The following is a 19,212-nucleotide window of genomic DNA, read 5'->3' on the forward strand; positions in this document are numbered from 1 at the left end:
TCTATAAAGATTCTCTGTAGTTCGAATTGTACTACCTACTTTTACTTTACTTCAAAAATTAAATTATATCAAGCATAAACAATTCATGAACCCTGGTATTTGGTATTAACATTAAAATGACAACGTTGCGTATACGCAATTTTGAGTATGACTTTCTCGTTTTTTGAGAAATTTAATAGCTCGATTTAAAGGGCACATATTAAGTTTCGCCTTATAGACTAGATTTATTTTACAAAGTCATCGTTAGTCAAAATTTAATCAGGTCCTCTACCACAAGAGGGACTTCCCCTGGCGAAACCTACCAGATTGACCTTTGCATCCGTCTTGCGTCGTATCTTCCGGCCGGAGTTGGCAGAGTTGGCTGAGATCGGCGATGCCACCGCGTTCATAATGGCAGTGGATCGCTGCAGGGCAGCTGCAAGATTTGCCGTTTGTGCGGCAGCGTTGGCCGCCACCTTATTTTGTATAGAACGCTGCGAGATGATTTGCTGCTGCAGTTGCTGCTGGTAGGCCAGTTGCTGCTGGTGTTGCTGCTGCTGCTGCTGATGTTGCTGCTGGTGTTGCTGCTGCTGTTGGAGTGTTAGTGCCGCTGCTGTCGAGGCGCCTGCCACGCCCCCACCAGCACCAGCCCCGCCTCCGCCGGCTGCCGTCGCGCGCTGCAGCGGATGCGTTCCGGGCGCCAGTCCGTGATGCAGGCCGCTCAACAAGTTGCTGCCAATCCCGCCGCCGGCCGATGATAGAGTAACGGCTGCTGTGGCAGCGGCCGGCGATGAGCGCGGCAGGTTGCAGACCGATATGTTGCCGCTGTTGTACTTGTTGCCGCTGTTGCTGCCGCTGGCACTGATGCTGCTGCTGCCGCTGCTGCTGCTGCTGGTTGAGGTCGCTGGATTTGATGTACCTGAGGCCCAATGATCTGGTAAGTCACTTGGGCTAAGCCTGCAACGGGAAAGGTCAAAGTCGAAATTAGCGAAGAGTTTGTCGTTGTAGATCAATTTACAATATATTTTAAAAGATAAAATGTCCAAAATTTCAATGTTAATATTGGAAAAAAGCTTGTAGTTTAATTTTCATAACACAGGTACACAGCCAAACTTTTCCACAAACCATTTTAATTTTTCCAAGATAATTAGATCCTCCTGAGCCAAAGTCCCATACAAAGTTGTACAGTTTTTATAAGACTTTTACCCAGGAGCACCCAAATATCTTGGAAAACTAGAAATGGCTCGTGGAAATTTTACGAAGTTCTATTTTGTGTTCCTATGTTATTTTATAGAAAATAATATATTATTTTTAGAGAACAAGCCTACTCTTTGAAAACATAGTGACCTAATCTTAAGGATTTATTACCTTAAAGGTGTCTGCCCTTAAGTTTAAGAAAAATATGAACCTAAAACTCACCCAGATAATAAGCTGAGTAATATGTAAGGGTTATTTTGCCTAAAATTTAAGGGCATTGCATTAGATTTAAGTAATAACTTCTTGTTATATTCACTCTAAACCTTTACTGAGCATTTTAAAACCTTTATTGCTTAAAGCTTATTTGTACACCTTAATAGATTGTAATTCAAGTTGCATAATAATATGTAAATATTTTTAATAAAGCAATTTATTGCCTTTGTATGATTTTAAATTAAATAAGTGTAGCTCAAGTTGTAAAGTAATTACTATTAATTAGTTCATTATAATGAGATAGTATGTACATTGTTCAAACAAACTACTGGCGGGAAGCCTTGACTTTGGGCTTAGACCGGCTTGTGCGGTTTGGCCTTGTATTGTTATCAGAATGTAAAATTCCCTATGCCTTTTTTCCTTCCTTCTTTATATTTCACTCGTTTTATTTTGGTTAATGTGCTGCTTCAATTACGCTTTATTGCCTAATTAATTTGCATTTGAGGAGCGCAAGAAACACCGACAACAATTAGCTGTTTGTGTGGTTAGTCTTTGAAATTGGAAGGCAGCTTTTGTGGTTAGCGACTTGAATAGCTGATTTATTTATTGTGATATAATACTAGTATTACAGTACATGGGCACCTTAAGAAAAATTATTATCACCATTGTTCAAACCAAAGGAGACCATTTGGATTATAAAATTAATTTTACTTATTCATACTGTCATAATACATGATAGAAATCTGTAGTATTTCTTTATATTTGTAATCCAAGCCTTTTAAAAGTTTAACATTTTCAGATGTTTTTAAAGTATTTAGATCGAAAGGGTTAAATTCTCAACATTTTGGCCCTATTAGCCTTGAGGTTTCACTTGCCAATCTCGACTATTTCCCCGAGCAGGATTCCATCCTCTTTTCCCGAAAAACGTACATTTTTCCTGTGGAATGTGACATCTTCATTTTGTACAGTGGTAGCCACTTCAAAGGATGTTGAGATATGTTCCTTGTTTGCCGCACAAACTTAATCATTTGTTAGCCGGGATTTTAGCAAGTATTTTGGGTTGGTGGTGACCCCGACTTTTGCCTTTGGGTTGCCGCCGCAACGTGAGGCAAATTAATGTTGTCAGCTTTGTACTGGCTTTTTGGATCCCGAAGCTGGTTTAGAACCCGGCCTTGAAGTGGTCATAATGGCCATTATTCATGTTGTTGCTCTGGTGTTTGGTACCCTCCCTTTCCAACATTTTTATTTGGGCTCTTTCATGTCAGTTTTCATTTGGTTAGGTGATTAATTGCTCATTTTAGTTGCTTAAAGTCCGGAATAAATTACTTTATTTTGCATTCTGTGCGACACTTGACGAAATGTTTTTCCAGGAAACAAGAAATTAATTGACGGAAATTTGTTTAATCCAAGAACACAAGAGAGTTCATCAATCCAATTGCAGTAAACTATACTTTTGCTTCCCCTTTTTTGCGAACCGCATTCACCTCGGAGACTCACTCAACCAGTTGAGCGTGAAACCTTCAGTCCAAATTGAGGACCACCCGGTGCAGTAACTGCTTCTTATTTTTGTTCTTCCACTTTTTTAATTACATTATATGCATAATGAAGAGAACCCCAGAGATTGGGGAGCGGGTAGCAACCGAGAGCTGCAACAAAATAATTACAGACAACTGGACATGATGGGGAGATGTAATCAGCGCAGAGGAGGGAAAATGCGAAAAACTAGAATTCTGAGGCAGTTTCGGTGGGTAATGGTCAAAATACACGTGCAAAAATATTTTTCCTATGTCCGATATTGATATTAAAATTTTAGTTTAACAAAATTTATTATAGTTCTACAATAAAATCAAAAAAGATGGTACATTTTTGTAGAAAAACCTAAATGCTAGCAGAAAAGAAAAGTTGGAAAAGGCATCGCTATCTAGATCTTTCGAATACCCTAAGCCACTTATATTACTTATCTACGAATTTAAAATATTTTTTAAAAGAATTATAAAACCGAGTTGTAAGAAATGAGGACTCGAATTCGATAAACTATTGTATTATTGTATAATGTTAGTATTTAAAATATTTATAAAGGTTTTTCTATACGCTCCAATATGATACCAACCTTGAAACTTAAAAGTTCCTTAGGTAAATATTATTTTTATAGGCCACTGTAATTTCCTCCTAATGTTCGGAAAATGCAAATGATCTTTTGATCGAACAAGGATTCGAATTCGAGTAACTTTGAAATTGTCGTATATATAGTACGTACAATTTTTAAAAATGTTTTATCTATTAGCTCCACAATGATGCCATCCTTGAACCTTAAAAGTTCCTTATGGTAACACAGTTTAGAAGCGTATTTAGTCTTGAGCTAAATATTATTTTTATAGGGCTCGTAATTTCATCCTAATGTTCAGAAAATGCAAATGATATTTTTGAGGGTGTACGAAAAGTGGGGGAGCTGCGATGACCGGACCGTTGGGCGCCAAAATGAGTGACGTATATACCTCGGAATCTTTCTCCCCCCTGACAAGCGCAATAATTGTGCGAATTCTTTGCACTGCTGCTTCTGTTTGTGGCTGGCTATTTTGACAGGGCGACACTTAAATGTGGCAGCCCGCTATGATCATAATCATCCACATCGGCCACATGCCCATCCCATGCTCTATCACTCAGCCACACAGGGCGTATGATTGACGCGCTTAATTAAGGCGGCCAGAAAAGAGCGAAACACAGGCGAATGGCGTAAATTAATGAAATTACAATTAATGCAGTGGGTTTTATTTGCGCTATTTGTGCCTTCTTTGCTTTGTTGGGCTTATCAATTCGCACTTTCCTGTTTGGGCTCTCAATCTGCCTCTCGGTTTTGCTATTTTCGCCAGTTTATCGTCACGAGCCAAGGGGAAACACATCGTATTTATAGGCAAACAACCAAATAAATGCAAAGTGTAGAGAAAGAGCGAGAAAAGGCAGGCTAAAATAGACTTAACTTTCGCCCCAAAGCAAAACAAACATTTTGCCCCGAAGTGACAATGGAAATCGTTTGTTTGATCATCGGGAAATTGGCTGTTGGGAAAACACCGATCTTAATGGGTCGTACGACTGAAAAGTGAATCTGCGCCAATTTATCAAGGACAGATGATGCATTTCACTTTCTAGAAAAACGCTAAAAATTCAATGTCGAGGGATAGTAACAAATTACATTTATTTTCTTAAATGTATACTTTATAATTTAGCATTATAATTAGGGAAGGATTAAAAAAAATATTACAAATAATTGCAATATACTAATAATAGCTTGATTTGTTGAAGAAACACATTAACTATTATTTAGGGAAACATTAAATAACTTAACTTGATATATTGAAATAAAACAAGTAACTGATTTAATAAATTACGTAATTGTGAAATAAACGCTGTTGCCCTGTTTTATCACCGCTGTCAATAAAATTCCGCTGATTTCATATAACAACCTGTCATCAGCAGCGATTCCCCGAATGTTCTGGCAATGATTTCACCCTACCTCTCCTTTCAAACTCTTTGATGATGAATTTGCATACCAATGGAGACTTAACCCACCGGCAAGGTCGTTCCATTTCACATGAATCACAGCCAACAACAAAATGCGAACGGAATTAAAATATAGAGAAAACAAATTACTCATTATATTTAATGTTGATTGTTATGTCAAGCCGAGTTTGAAATTTTGGCTCTGGTTTTTTGGAGCTTTTATTTACACCTATACGAGAGCTTAGACAAATTGAGTCACGACTCACGTGATGATGATGATGATTATTATGGAGTGTATGCTGTGCAATTCAAAATCGCATCACTCATACGCACAATGTGCCCAGAAGCCCGGGAAGTGAAAAAAATTGCAAACAAACCTTGGGGGCAAAGCTCAAAAATTTTTTTTTGATTTTTTTGGGTTTTGGAAGGTCTACGTGATATTTGGCATGTCGGCTATAGCTTGGAATTTGGAATTCAAAGTAGATTATGCTAAAAATGTAAATAAAATAAAAGCAGTTGATTTATTTTTTGGTGAGTTGGGACTTTAAAGATAAATAAGTTATATAGTATCCTCAATGTACATTTATTAATGTTAAGAAACAACAAGAAAGAAATTACTGTGCACCTTTCCTACATTTTATTAACTTTCTTTTGTCACAGATAAGAACTTGACTATTGTGCAAATGTGAATTAATTTCGGGCTATGTTGAAATTAACAACGACAACTGTTTATCAGCCAAAAAATGCAAGTTAGATTATAAAATTGTTGAAATTACTTATATTTTTTTTCTTTGTTTTATAGCAGTTTTTTTTTTTTTTAAATGATCGTCATTTTACTAAAATAAAATACCAATTTATTGGAAACTTAATCATTTGGAAACTGATTCAATGTTATTTATACTGACTCACATTTCGACTCATTTCCGCATATTTGACAGTATCCTTGACACCAATTGCGAATTGATATCACCCTCAAAAACAAATACATTTTGTAAATATTTTTGTCTGTTTATTTGTGCCTGCGGAATGGAGTTTCTATGGAATTTGAATGGCGGCTTGCTCAAAAAATGCTGATTCATTCTGACTAACCCAAATGTGCGGGTTAGCTTGTGAAGTAAGGTCACCTTACTTTGGGGATTCCCAAGGGTGTACAAAACGACAGAAATATATCTGAAGTTTTCGATGCATTTTAAGTGTTGGGAAAAGCTGGTGTAGCCAGTTATGGTAAAATACATCTCACGTATAATCTATATATATATATTAAGTCAAGAAATTATATTTCTTGGAAATTAAAAATAAACAGAAAATAACACAGGAAATTTCCACAAAATTGGTACTGCGAATTTTCAATTATTATTATTATTCTTAGTTTTCAAATGGAATTTGCCACTTCCTTCTGAAATCATTTGAGCCAAACTTAACCCCTGTTTAATCCCCAAGTAGTATCTAATTCTATCGTGAGAGCTTTTGTTGACTTGTCTCAGCCTGTGTCTAATTTGCCAATTGCCATAACCAGAGAACTGTGCACTTGTTTAAGCCAAGTTAACTATGTCTAGTCTCGACTACACTCCTCTCACCCCTCATAAACCCCATTTGCTCAGCTGCTTTTGTGTTTTCTGAATTTTTGTGTGTGGGTAAGCCTGCATTTTTAGCAAACTAATTGTGTGAATAAAACATATGTTCGATTCGGGCCTCTCCGATCCGAGAGATACAATAATGCTCTCAGTCTCAGTCCCTCTGTTTCGGTTTTTGTGGGTCGCTCTCGGCTACAGTCATTGCTACAAATAATAAAGTGGGTCATGGATGAAAGAAAAAGCGTTTTATAAAGTGGGTCATGAATTTTGTTTCACTCACGTTCAAGTGTATTTCGATTGCCGCTCGCCGTTGTTGTTTTTATTTTTATTGTTGTTATTGCGGCTGGTTGCTGATTTTTTATATATTTCTCTTTATATACTTTGTTGCAAAAAAAGCATATTCAAGTTGATATTTGATAAATTGTATGATTCAGGTTTTGTCTGGCCCGTAACCGCGGTCTATTTCGGTTTGGGGAAGCATTCATTTATTTCAAACATATTTTTGATCTTGAAAATAAAGCTCATAACACACATAAATTAAATGCCCAATTAGGACATCAAAATGCCTCAAGAATACTAAATTATTTCGTTACTAGTTTTGTTTAAATACATTTTTTTTCGAAATTTCTTTTTTTATTAGTTTTCAGTTGAATAATTATTTTCGACATCATGAATCAGTTTCAATCGGGCGAGACAATTAATTGGCATTGATTTATGTGACACATACTCAAATTATTTTTATTTATTTTTTATTATGTCTTTCGCATTTTGTGCGTTTAGCCACTTTAATTGCCCCATCAAAGAGCTCTGTGGAAAAGGGGGGGACGAAAGACTCGTGCCATCTGCTACACTTTCACTGACTAATTGCCAACTCAGGCATTGACAGTTTTCACTTTCCATCCAACGCCATCAAAATAACACTGCTAAACAACTTTGTGAAAGGCGAACCAATTTGTGTAATAAAAATAGTTGTCGAATTAAACGTTTTGAGAAATTATGGTGTACAAGAATATTTACATATGTGTTTAATCGCTTGTAAATACTCGATTATCATGGCCATGGGAGTTTAAATGGGGTTTGCCTGGTAAAATATGGCATATCTTTATTTATATCATACTTTAATAAATATTTATATTATAAATTAAATTCCCAGTTCAACATTTTGCACTTATAACACAGATTTTAAAATAATTGTTCAATACTCCATTATCATAGCCATGGGTGATTATATATTAAATTCCCATTTACGCTCATTAAAACAGAGATATTCCAAATCAAATTATAATAAAGATAAAACATAATTATAAACTTTATTAATACTACGGTATTCCAAGAATACCAATCATACAGTAGCTGAAATTATTAAAATTAAGTCCATTCCGAAACCCATTTCACCAAGTGTGCAATCACAGCTTGATTGGTTCCCCATTTCACTTCCCAGGCAATTTATTTGATCTGACCGGACCAGAGCCGGGGTCTATTATATCAGAACTGTAACTGAATGATTCAATAGACAGTAACTACGGCAATCTATGGATGATAACATCTAATGAGCGGACGAGCGACTATGCAATAGGCGGCCTTCCCCCACCATATTTTTCCGTAGCGCCCCCTCCGAACCGACCTTATAGACCAGAAGTCTCTCTTTCCGGCACATTTCGTAATTCCCCTCTCTCTGTCCCGGCTTTCGAGTGTTTCACCTGTCGACTGAATGCACTCTGCTTTAGCTGCATTTGTTGTTGCTGTGCCGTCTATGTCGGCGAAATAATGTCAGTGGGTCAGAGTCGATTTAGCATTTTGCAGTTGTTGTTCTCCCCACGCTGCACTTGTTTACGTTTTGTGGGTAAGGTTAGCTCATAAGCAGCTGAAACAGCTGTTTAAGCCCCAACTACCTTACGATCCTACTTAGCTGAGAAGCTATAGCACTCGCCACCTGAATGTTCCGTGATATCTGGGCTAAGGCTGGGGAGTACGATTCCACAGAACTTAATACGGGTTTCGGTAGTTTTTTGCGTTCTATGGTAAAAAAAAAACGTCCAAGTGCATTGCTGCACGTGCTGACATATCGGGCATACATATGCATATAGACGATGCCATTGGTATAATCAGCGCATTTGTATGCAATCGTTTGCATCGCTGAAGTAAACAATTTTTGGGAGTATCCCCAAGATTTATGGCTGTAAAAGTTGTTGTGGTAACATTACAGAGAATGAGTATTTTGAGAGGGAATGCTTTAAAGAATTTTAAATATTTAAATTAAATTACTTTACAATAAAATGAAATGGAAAACTTTTAAAATACATTGGTATTTGAATAAGAGAAGCATATATGTGTATACCACAGCTTAATATTTAGAATGAAATATTGTATTATCTACTAAACATCTATCTTCTACATAAAAAAGATTTTTTTCATAATTCTGTCGTTAAATATATCAAATAAATAACTCCAATCTGAACTTGTGATATTCAGAATCACGTCATGTTTCTGAAAACCCCACACGGATCGACTTATGATGTGTCAAATAATTTAATTAAAACCTTCGGCTGTCCCATAACTGCGAACGCACTTTACAATCAAATATGTGCAAGTGTGTTTAATCTTTGAGCAATCTCTCAAGTTGATTTCCTCTACCTTGTTGGGGCTGTCTTGGCTGCGTTTCAATGAAATCTCTGCCAGACTGCAAAAATTTAATTTATGAGTAAATAAAATTTATAAAGCTAACCTTCACAATGCTGTTGCTGGGGTTGTTTTTTCGACTTTTGTTGCTGCCTTTGCGCACTTTGCATTTTGTTTACATGTCGCAGGCAAGAGTTTTAACGACGTAGACTAAGGTGAACCGTAACCGCGTTGATTTCTGGATACCTACTGCCCAGCAGTAGTATTTTTTTACCTACAGTATTTCTTTAATGGCGTGCGCTTTCGATTCGCGTGCATTACTCACCTGTAATCAGAAAGAGAGAAATACGATTAGCACATGTGGAAAAGGGTTGATAAAGCTGCGAGATAAGCTAGATTTAAGGCTGTAATCTTATTAATATTTATAAGGTTAAGGACTAAGACATAAACCTATTCGCAGGGTTACAAGGATTATAATGTATATACTTATATACTTGGGCTCAATTATATATATGTATTTAAAGACAAGTATTAAAAGTTCCAAAAAGATAGAGGTATGCAGCATTTAAAAGATGGAATATGAAAACGTACTGGTAAAAAAAAATGTAAAAAAGATTTTGGTCATTTGTTTCAATATATCTATTCAATAATATTTTTATAAAAAATGCTACCTTTTTTGTAAATTGAGCACTTACTCTAAGGTTATATCGTTCAATTAAAATTCCAATATCGTATTACTCTGTTTGCCAAGTTTACCCCAACCATTAGGGCTTCTTTGATTGTCTGGTTGGCTCGAATTCCAGTACATTCCCGCCCCTTTTATAGGCCTAGTCCTAGTTCAGGACCTAAATCTGGATCTGGGTATGGGATTTGCCCCCGTGTGTTTTTGTCCTTTGGCTCTGGATGGGGTGCTTGTGATTTTTCTACCGGATTACAATTGTTTACACACACGACTGAACATTGTCACAGTTTCCACGACGGCGACGGCTGCAATTGTTCCACGAGCCGGCCCCCCTTTTTCCCCCCAACTCACCCGCCCATGGTAGCCATGGCATATCCTTTTAAGCCCCCTCGTGTAATTGTGCGTCTTCATGTGACAAACTCTGGCAACTCTGACGTTGCCTTCGTTTGTTGTTTGCACAAAAGTATAAGTTTACAGCGGCAAAAAGTGATTTGCATACGAGTCGGTGTGTGTGTGCTGCCACTTTGTCTAACATTTCACTCTATATGCCACTGCCACACCCCCTATATGTATGTCCTCCGCCCACCGCAATTGCCCGGCGTTTTGTATGCTTTTCACTTTACATTGCTGCCAGTCGACAAGCATTTTATTCCATTTTTCCCCATTTTCCACGTTTTTCCACACTTTTTTTTTGCGCCTGTCCCATGCTCAGTATTTTTCCAGAGTTTTTCCAATTTTCCGCTCATGCGGCTTCCTGCTGTGTCTGTTTGTCTTGCTGACCGATAATGGCAGGCGAAAACTTTGAGATGAGCAGGATGGTATGCTATGGTATGGTATGGATGGTATGGTTTGGGGGCTGGGTGGGTACACTCCCATTATCAGTTGAGCTCTGGTTTTATCCACAAAAACATACTAGCACACGTACAAAATCTCGTATTGGTTTCACAGTTTCTGACAGTTGTTTGACTTGATGGCTGTGGCAGGTGCAATAAGTCCAGTTATTGAAGAGCCATCATATTGTGGCAGGTCTTCTATTTGCTCGGTAGGAGTTTTGATGGGGCTGGCTTGTGGTATTTGAAATTGAATTCGATCGGACAACACAAGTTGAGGTTTGTAAACAATTACATGTGGGGGGGTGAAAGAGTCAAGAGTTACAAATTAGGATGTTGGCAATCGAAACTTTTGATGTCAAGGGGCAGGCTATCAAGCTTAATTTATTTTGAGCTTCCTAGATCTACATCTATGCCCATAGTTACTATAAATATTGAAGAATCATTTAGTTTTAATACACCTAAAAAAATGAAAGTTAAGACTTAAAACCGGATGAATTTAATGTATACAAGTGGCAGTATTGACATTAAAGTATAGATTTAATACTAAATACTACAAAGTCTGTATTTTACAGTTCGATTTCCTTATTAGAGAGTCTAGAATTTGGATTTGTGGTATTATTTTTAAACCAAACTATTTCAATATAATACTTTGAAAATATGCCAATTCGATACTCAATATTGTAGAATTAATGTAATAATATAAGCTTTTCTGTGGCTATTTTTATTTCGGTGTAGTTGACACCTTTTTTTTAGACGAAAAGTTTATGTGGTCTAAAAAAAAATTTGAACTGTAGATGTTAAAAAAATTTTAATTAAAATTAAAAACATTTGGCATGTGTACATTTGATTTTTGACTGATATTTTAAGGTTTTACTTGTTGGCTTTAATATTTAAATACGACCATATTATACTGTAAGAAAAAAAAAAAGTTTTTCAAACGAAGAAATTAAAAAAAATTTATAATGTTATTTATGGTATGTTTAATGTTTAATTTCGATTTGTCGAACTCTCCAGACATCGGCAATAAGAATCACTTCATTTCGTACTGCAACTTGCCGGCCATCATTACCATATTCTCTTTCTGGGCGCGAATCCTTAACCCTTTTCCGCCGCTCAGTCGCCTGTCACAGTTTGACAGGAACTGGCATTGACGCCGTCGCTCAGATTGCATTCGCAGGTTTGCCGCTCCGTTGTTTGTATTTGTGTTTGTGTTGCGTTGTTGTGCCCATGCAAATTTAATTAAATGGATTTCTTCTCCGGTTCAGTCCTCGAACCCCTCCCCATCCGCATCGCCACGACTCACTCTTTAATTCATTCCATTTCTGTTTTGTTTGTAAGCTGAGCAGCGTCGAGCGAGCAGCCAGCAAAGTAATTAAGTTGGACAGAGCTCGAATCCTAGGGCTGTCCCACAAACGCCCCACATTCCCAGCTTTTTTTATACACTATCCACCAACCGAAGCTCTGACAAAGTTTTAAATCTTTTTGGTACTTATTTTTAAGGTGCAGTTTTTTGTTGATGTTAAAATTTAATTATGATCTGTTTACCAGCTTCGGGAGAGAGCTGCCCACGCTGACAGCTTGGGTTAAGCTACAGCCCACCTGACAGAGCGAGATATACAGAGGGAAAAAAATTAGTTGTTTAAGAAAATAAAATATCATTTGTAATTTTTATTTGACTACTTCTACTTTGACTTAAAATTTTTAAGGAGCTTTACTTTTTCCAGAGGAAACCATACTCGATTTTACGCCATACATCCTTTACTTTTTCCGATATCAAAGGAGTGTTTTAAGACAATTTTTTACAGCCCTTGGTATTTTGTTTTAGATACTTTCTTTAATACATGTTCTATTAAAACCCAGAGGTAACCATCCTAGTCTTCAGCTTTATGTACATCCTAAACTTTTTCCAAAATCAATATTTGATATATTTATAAGAACATTTCTTACAGTCTTTGGAAATTTTCAAATACTTTCTTTAATAAATTTTCCATTAAAATGAAAAAATGTAAATTTTTTAATAAAATATAGGATATTAATAACATATTTTGTATTTTTTTGTAAAATACCTTTTTTTTTATACTTTTTCTGTCAGCACTGAGAGAAAATCACCTATCTAGATGAACACCCTGTTTGGGTTGGCCTGTCTGTCGACGTTGTCCGTCAATGGTAATTCGATATTGCGCCGGTTTTTTAAAAATTCTCTTTCTGTGCGATGCGATGTGTGTGTGAATGTGTGTGTAGCTGCCAAATTAATTACAGAGCGCTGCACCAACGCACAGAGCACTGAGAGAAAAAAAGGGGGAGGAGCAGGCCCAAAAGGGGAATAAGGTGGGCGGGCTGAGGACAAACAAACAGAGCCGGCTGAGATTTTTGTACTACCTTTTTTGTGTTTTTTTTTCATTTGTGTGCAGAGAGTGCCCCCCCTCTTAACCCTTTACACCCCCCGTTAACCCTTTGCCGCCCCGTCTGAGAGGCAGCTTTAAACTGGCTGTTGGCTGCGGCTTTTTGTTTCCAAACTGGATTTACCTGAGGTAAGAAGAGGCGAGTGGCTGCCTCGTTTGCTTTACTCTTTAGCTGTAGGTTTGTAGGTCTATTACGGTGCTCTCCCCGTACTTTTTTTAGCAGCTACCTCCGCTTTTTAGCCCGACGTCCTTTGTTTCGCAGTGAGCCCTTTTGTCTACCGGTTCCAAAGGCCATCGTCGCTGTCGATCAGAAGCCCAGCGATTACAATGGCATAGTGGGGATCGTAGGGGGTATCACAATCTTAACTTAGTTCCGGGTAAACTTGATGTTCGATAACTGTGCCATCGGGGGTTTTAGGGCCAAAAATCATTCATCGTTACAAAGATTAGGGGTAAATAATTTATTATATATAAGAAACATAAACAGAAATAAATATTCCTAAGAATAATTTATCCAAATCTATCTAAACAGTTTGAAAGTTTAAAGGAAAACAGTTTATTCTATGACTATTTTTATTCAATTTGTTTACACCAAAATTATTTATCTTATTTTAAAAAGATAAAACATTGTTTAAGATCGGAAATTTCTGCGAATAATTTATCCAAAACTTATTCATTATCAAAACAATTCAAAAGTTTAAAGATTATTCTTTAAGTATTTTTATTAAATTTGTTTATTTTACAATTATTTGACTAATTTTAAAGAGATAAACATTTTTTTAAGATTGGCTTATGACATGAAATAAGAAGCCAACTATATCTCGGTATTTATTAAAGTTTATCGTATTTTGACAGTCTAATTATATAGTTATTAGGAAAATAATTAAGTAAAGGTATAATCGAAAGGTATAATCCATCTTGATAAAGTTAAACACTCATACGTACTGTTGGTCAAAGAATTCTACATTATATATACCAATTCATCGTAATTTGTTTCGACAATTGTCGATGGCATATTTTTTTGGCCCTAAAACTCGGTTCCGTTCGGTTTGGACCCTCTACCAACCAATGCGTAATTTGCTGTAATGGGTTTGGCTATTTTTCTAATGGGGTAGCACACCCACGAGCACCCCTCTATCACCATCATCATCATCATTTCCAATTACAAATGTCTGAGCAACGACGCCATCATAATTTCAAGCTCAAGCTTCAAGCGAACCGAAAGCTTAGCTTCAGATTCCGATTCCGATTTAGAATTCTGAATCGGCCATTTTTACCTTGATTCTCTCGGTTTTCTGTTCCGTTCTGTTCTTTTCTGCTCTGTTTTTCTGTTTTCTGGTCTCGTATCGTTTCATTCTTTTGCAGAGCGCAACACGAAATTAAATGCGCAGTAAATTACGCAATTTTATGCTTCGTTAGGTTCGCTTTTTTCGATTCACCACGGCAAAATGGGTGGAGAATCGGTGGAAAGCACGAAGAAAGTACATATATAGTCAGAAAGAAGGCAAACGGGCGACAGCAACAAGTTTTGACAGATTCTGAGCGGTGTAACTTTCCTGCTTGGCAAATTCATTACTCGCACTTGAGGGTTGAAAAGTTCTTTGCCGCATATATTACATACACACATTATATAGATGGGGTCCTACCCCAATGCAATGCAACATGATGCATTCAGCCTGCGGCAGCTGCAGCGGCAAAGACTTGCATAACAAATTCTCAATTGTGCAACAGACCCTCTCTTTCATTTCTTCTTTAATGAAAAGTTGTCCGGTTGGTGCTTTGTGCTTGGCCTGCGGTGATATTGCGGAAATATGTCACCGCTTTTACACTAGCAAAAATTTTCACCGAGCATTACATTTATTTAAGTGTTTCAGAAATGGTTGGTAGGTTTTTGTATAACTTTTGTGTGGTAATTCCATCCCGCATAAGTTTTTTTTTTAAAATCACATAAAAATAAGTTTTAGTTCAACTCAAGAATTCGCGTTTTCGTGATTTTCGACAATAGTTGTTAATTACATTGTCATTACATCAATTTAAATGTTTCAGAAATGGTAGCATGAAACATTTAATACTCTCTTAAGATATTGTATACCTTTTGTGTGGTAATTCCATCCCGCAGAAGTTTTTTTTTGTTTTGAAGTATTAGTTCAACTGAAGAATTCGCGTTTTCGTGATTTTCGACAAGAGCAGTTAATATCCTTGCATTTTTATTGCAGTCCTTTCTCTATCGGACAAATATACACGAGTATTTCAGATTCAGTTTACCAAATTGTTCTTGGTCTTCGTTTTTAAAGCCATCTCAAATTTTTAAAAATAAAAAATAAAATCAAAAACTTACAATACATATAATAAAAATGTACTTGATTTGGGACAGTCCCATTAAATTTATTTTGTAGTGTACTGCTTTGGTTTTTGCATGCAATGCTGCTCCTGTTTTGAAGTTGAAGTTTGCATCTTCATCGCTGCATTTGCGTTAGCCGAGGTTATGTTCACACACAGAACCATACTCGCATTCAGGCACACACTTTTTCAGCCACATAAAAGCTTGTCACGCATAGTGTAATTCCATGTGACGTAAATGCAAAAATATGTTAAAACTTCACCCAGATGAAAGCGAGAGAAGAAGAGGATGCCGAGCAGATTGATGGGCAGTATATATGTTTGGAAGGACCCTTGATGTGGTATTGAGCCAGAAGCCAGAGCTCAAAAGGGGTTGCAGGCGAAACTTCATCATGGAAAATGTCAAGGAACTGTCAAGCGCCTCACAACTCAGGAGAATTCGAATTTGAATTACTTGATATCCTTCGAATGTGATGCACAAAATGGATTGAAAGCTTTCTAAAGCAGATAAAATATGGATTATTTTATAGCGACTGCAAATTATAGTGGAAATAATAAGACAGTCGTTTTATTGCCAATACCATCTTTATGAAACAAATAAAATTCGCTTAACACTTTTGATCCACAAAATTCAGAAAGAAACGAGCTAATAATCAAATTTTATGCATCAAAAGTGCTAAGAAATTTTAATTTGTTTCAAAAAGATGGTATTGTCTACCAAATATTTTTTTATAGATTTCCATTGAAATCAAACCTAAAACCTGAATGCTTAACCACAAGAGGCTCGAAATGTAAAAGTGCTAAAATCACTTCCCATAAAAATAGATGAAAAACCCTTAGGACCAAATTTGTGTGATTCTTCATCAGATCACAAAGGCAAAAGTAGCAAACGCCTCCCAAAATCCGTCCCACCTTCTAGCCATTATGCAAATTGGCCACGAAACGACTTCAACTACATGTAAAAAGTTATCGCTGCCATCGGGCCAACATTTAGCTAAATAATAAACTGTAGTAGCAGTTGTGGCGAGGGGCGAAATGAGCGTGAGAGGCATTAAAAGCGATGGGAACTGTGACCCAAACAGCAATGCAACTGTAAATCCCATTTAGCCATAAGGTCGGTTGGCAGAAGAGATTTCCACGAACAATGCGATTTTGCAAAACGCAACTCGCATGCAAATCTGTCAACCTCTGTAATTTCCCCCTCTAACATTGCAAACAGTTATCATTATGATGGAAAAACCAGAAATGAAAATTTAACGGCAGTTTTCTGAATTATATTGCAAATTGTTGGGTCGCCAGCAGTAAAAACAAGTGGAAAATTAAGCCGCAAATAAAAAGCTGATTGCCACGGAAATTGTATGTGTTCAAGACTAAAAAAATTCGTGTATAAGAAAACAAATCCAGAGTTTCTTGAACATTTGCATTATTTGTGTTATTATATTCTTTAAATTAATAAACAGAGAAAATTTAAACTGTACTCACTGTATATATTTTATTTTTAGTGACAATTATTACATTACGTAACTGTTGTTCTCTTAAATTTAATAAAAAATGTGACAACATGGAAGTTTTTATTTTTATTAAGGAAATTTGGAAATTTATAATAATTATATAAACATTACACCTAAAGTTTCAGTAAAATTATGGCAAGAAATAATACTTTTAAAATAGTTTATAAATACTAAACTCTACATCCTTATTATGAATAAAGCATTAGAACCTCTAATACTGGGCATTTTCATTAAAGTAATTAACTTAATTAAAAGCAATTTTATAGTTCATTAAATCACCATGAGATTTATGAAATATCAAATTATGAATATTTCGCAATCTCGGGCGTATCGTTTTAGCGAAATGCATTCCTTTCCAGCTATTTGCGACCCCTGCTTCACCGCAAACCTGCACAAACATTTCACTAATTACAAACACGCTCCTCAAATTATTTTCCTTTTCGCTCTCCACGACGTCGAACTCGACCACTCTCGATTATATTCATGAAATCAGCTCACTATATAGAGAATTGTTTGCTCTCCGATTCGCAATAGAGGACCCAAGGGGGTCTCGAAGGGAACCGGGGGTTATCGCACAGGCCAACACGAGTCGAAGTCAAGCAAAGGTCTTCGCTATTTTTAAATCAAATGTTCCTCTTTAATACAACAAAAATCAAAAAGTCGAGCAATAGCAAATTTCGAGTGCCAAATTTGATGTTTCCCATTTGATGTGGAGCAAACTAATATTTGAATAACGGACTTTACAACTTTTAAATGTCATAAATATATAAATATCCGTGCAGTGGGGCAACGAACTTTTGGATGATATGTAGGTAAAGCCAAGTGAACTGCCTCATTGGCAAATATTTGCATTTGAGTCGCACGTTCTGAAATAAAACCACTTAAGTGCAAAGAAATAAAAGCACAAAAAATAACCAGAATGAACCGAAAAATAAAAGATATTTTGAGTAAATATGCAATAAGGAAATGCGCCATTTTTTGGCCTGTCAAGTCACGCACCAAACAAATCTTAACCGAATGTTTATGTGATCCCTTATGACTGTGTGCTAAATAAGATGAGTATTATTGTATATACAGCTGTATCTTCAAGATTTAAATGTCCAACCCGTGGCTGATAAATATTGTATCTAGAACTGACTTGGTCAAGCCGTTGGGGTAATTAAAATTGTTGTATGTGGGTCGTAAAACTAGTGTTGTGGGTTTACAAGGAATGGTCGTAAGACCGACCGCAAGTATTATATCTTTTTTTTACCCAGAAGCCGTTTTCCCACCTCTTCATTCGGCTTCGACGAAGTGCATTCTCTGGAAATTGTCCATAAAAATGAAATGGTTAGAATTGTGTGAGTGAAAATAGCCCAATAAAAGTGACTGGAAATAAAACGGAGGCAGCGAAAGTGGGTTTAGAATTGAAATTCCTCAAATAAAAGTAGCCACAAGTGTTTGGTTAGGAACAAATGTGCAGTAAATAAGGTTAGGAGGTATGTACACAGAGGTAGGGAGTGTTTTAAAAGATCTTTAAGAACACAGAGTTAGCAAATTTAGAAAAATAGAGGTAGCATCTATTTTAATATCAACTTTGCACATTAATTACAATTTTTCCTTTGACAATCCATCTTTGACAGCTCGCCCACAAATATTCCCCTGACTAAACCTAGACCCTTTCCATCAAAGTGCTGCCTACACAATATCTAGCAGCATTTACATCGCCCATTACACACGGAATAAAAGCAAAATAATTAATCTGCTGAGTAAATATGCCACACGTATTTCGCCCACACAAAAACGAACCATGGAGCTACGAAGAAAAAACATTACTTTGGGGACAAACAATTTTCTTAATGCCCGAAAAAAAGAAAAAGCAGCCAAATCAAAGCCAAAAGAAGACCAAAAGAAGCTGCGATATAATGCCTTTGCTATGACCGCAATTAATTTTCATTACAAGGCAATAAGCTAAATTAAACACGAATCAAGCAGCACGAATGGCGAATGAACAATTCTCCAGAAAGAAGGGACAAAATCTCTTGGGGTTAGACGTGTTGACATAAACCATTTATAAGAGATTTGATTTATTTGAAACATAATTTGAAAAGGGGTGACAGAAACATCTAGAGAGTTTAATTAGATTTTATCATAATTTCCCATTAATTAGAGGGAAAAAACCCAAGAAATTATTTATCATCATTAGAAAAACATGGGTTAAACACTTTGTTCAATAAATATCATCTAAGAACCTTAATTAATTAAAAACTTACGGGAACCAAGAGAGTTAGGGATAAAAAAGATTGCTTACCTGCAAATAGAAGAAAATAAATTTGGTTAGTTTAATCATTGCTAAAGTCTTAAGTACCTAGTCAACTTATTTTT

General features: G+C 36.4%; 1 protein-coding gene across 3 annotated transcripts in view; it reads right to left on the minus strand.

Moving 5' to 3' along the window:
• LOC119548440 (homeotic protein female sterile) overlaps positions 1-19,212 on the minus strand; it is a 95,261-nt gene that overhangs the window by 17,098 nt on the left and 58,951 nt on the right. For all 3 annotated transcript variants that reach the window (XM_037855699.1, XM_037855700.1, XM_037855698.1), the window contains exon 3: positions 303-936. In XM_037855699.1, coding sequence (XP_037711627.1) covers positions 303-936 — 634 coding nt within the window. The remainder of the gene's footprint in view (positions 1-302; positions 937-19,212) is intronic.

This window comes from Drosophila subpulchrella, chromosome 2L, assembly GCF_014743375.2.
Source record: "Drosophila subpulchrella strain 33 F10 #4 breed RU33 chromosome 2L, RU_Dsub_v1.1 Primary Assembly, whole genome shotgun sequence".
NCBI classification, from domain to species: domain Eukaryota; kingdom Metazoa; phylum Arthropoda; class Insecta; order Diptera; family Drosophilidae; genus Drosophila; species Drosophila subpulchrella.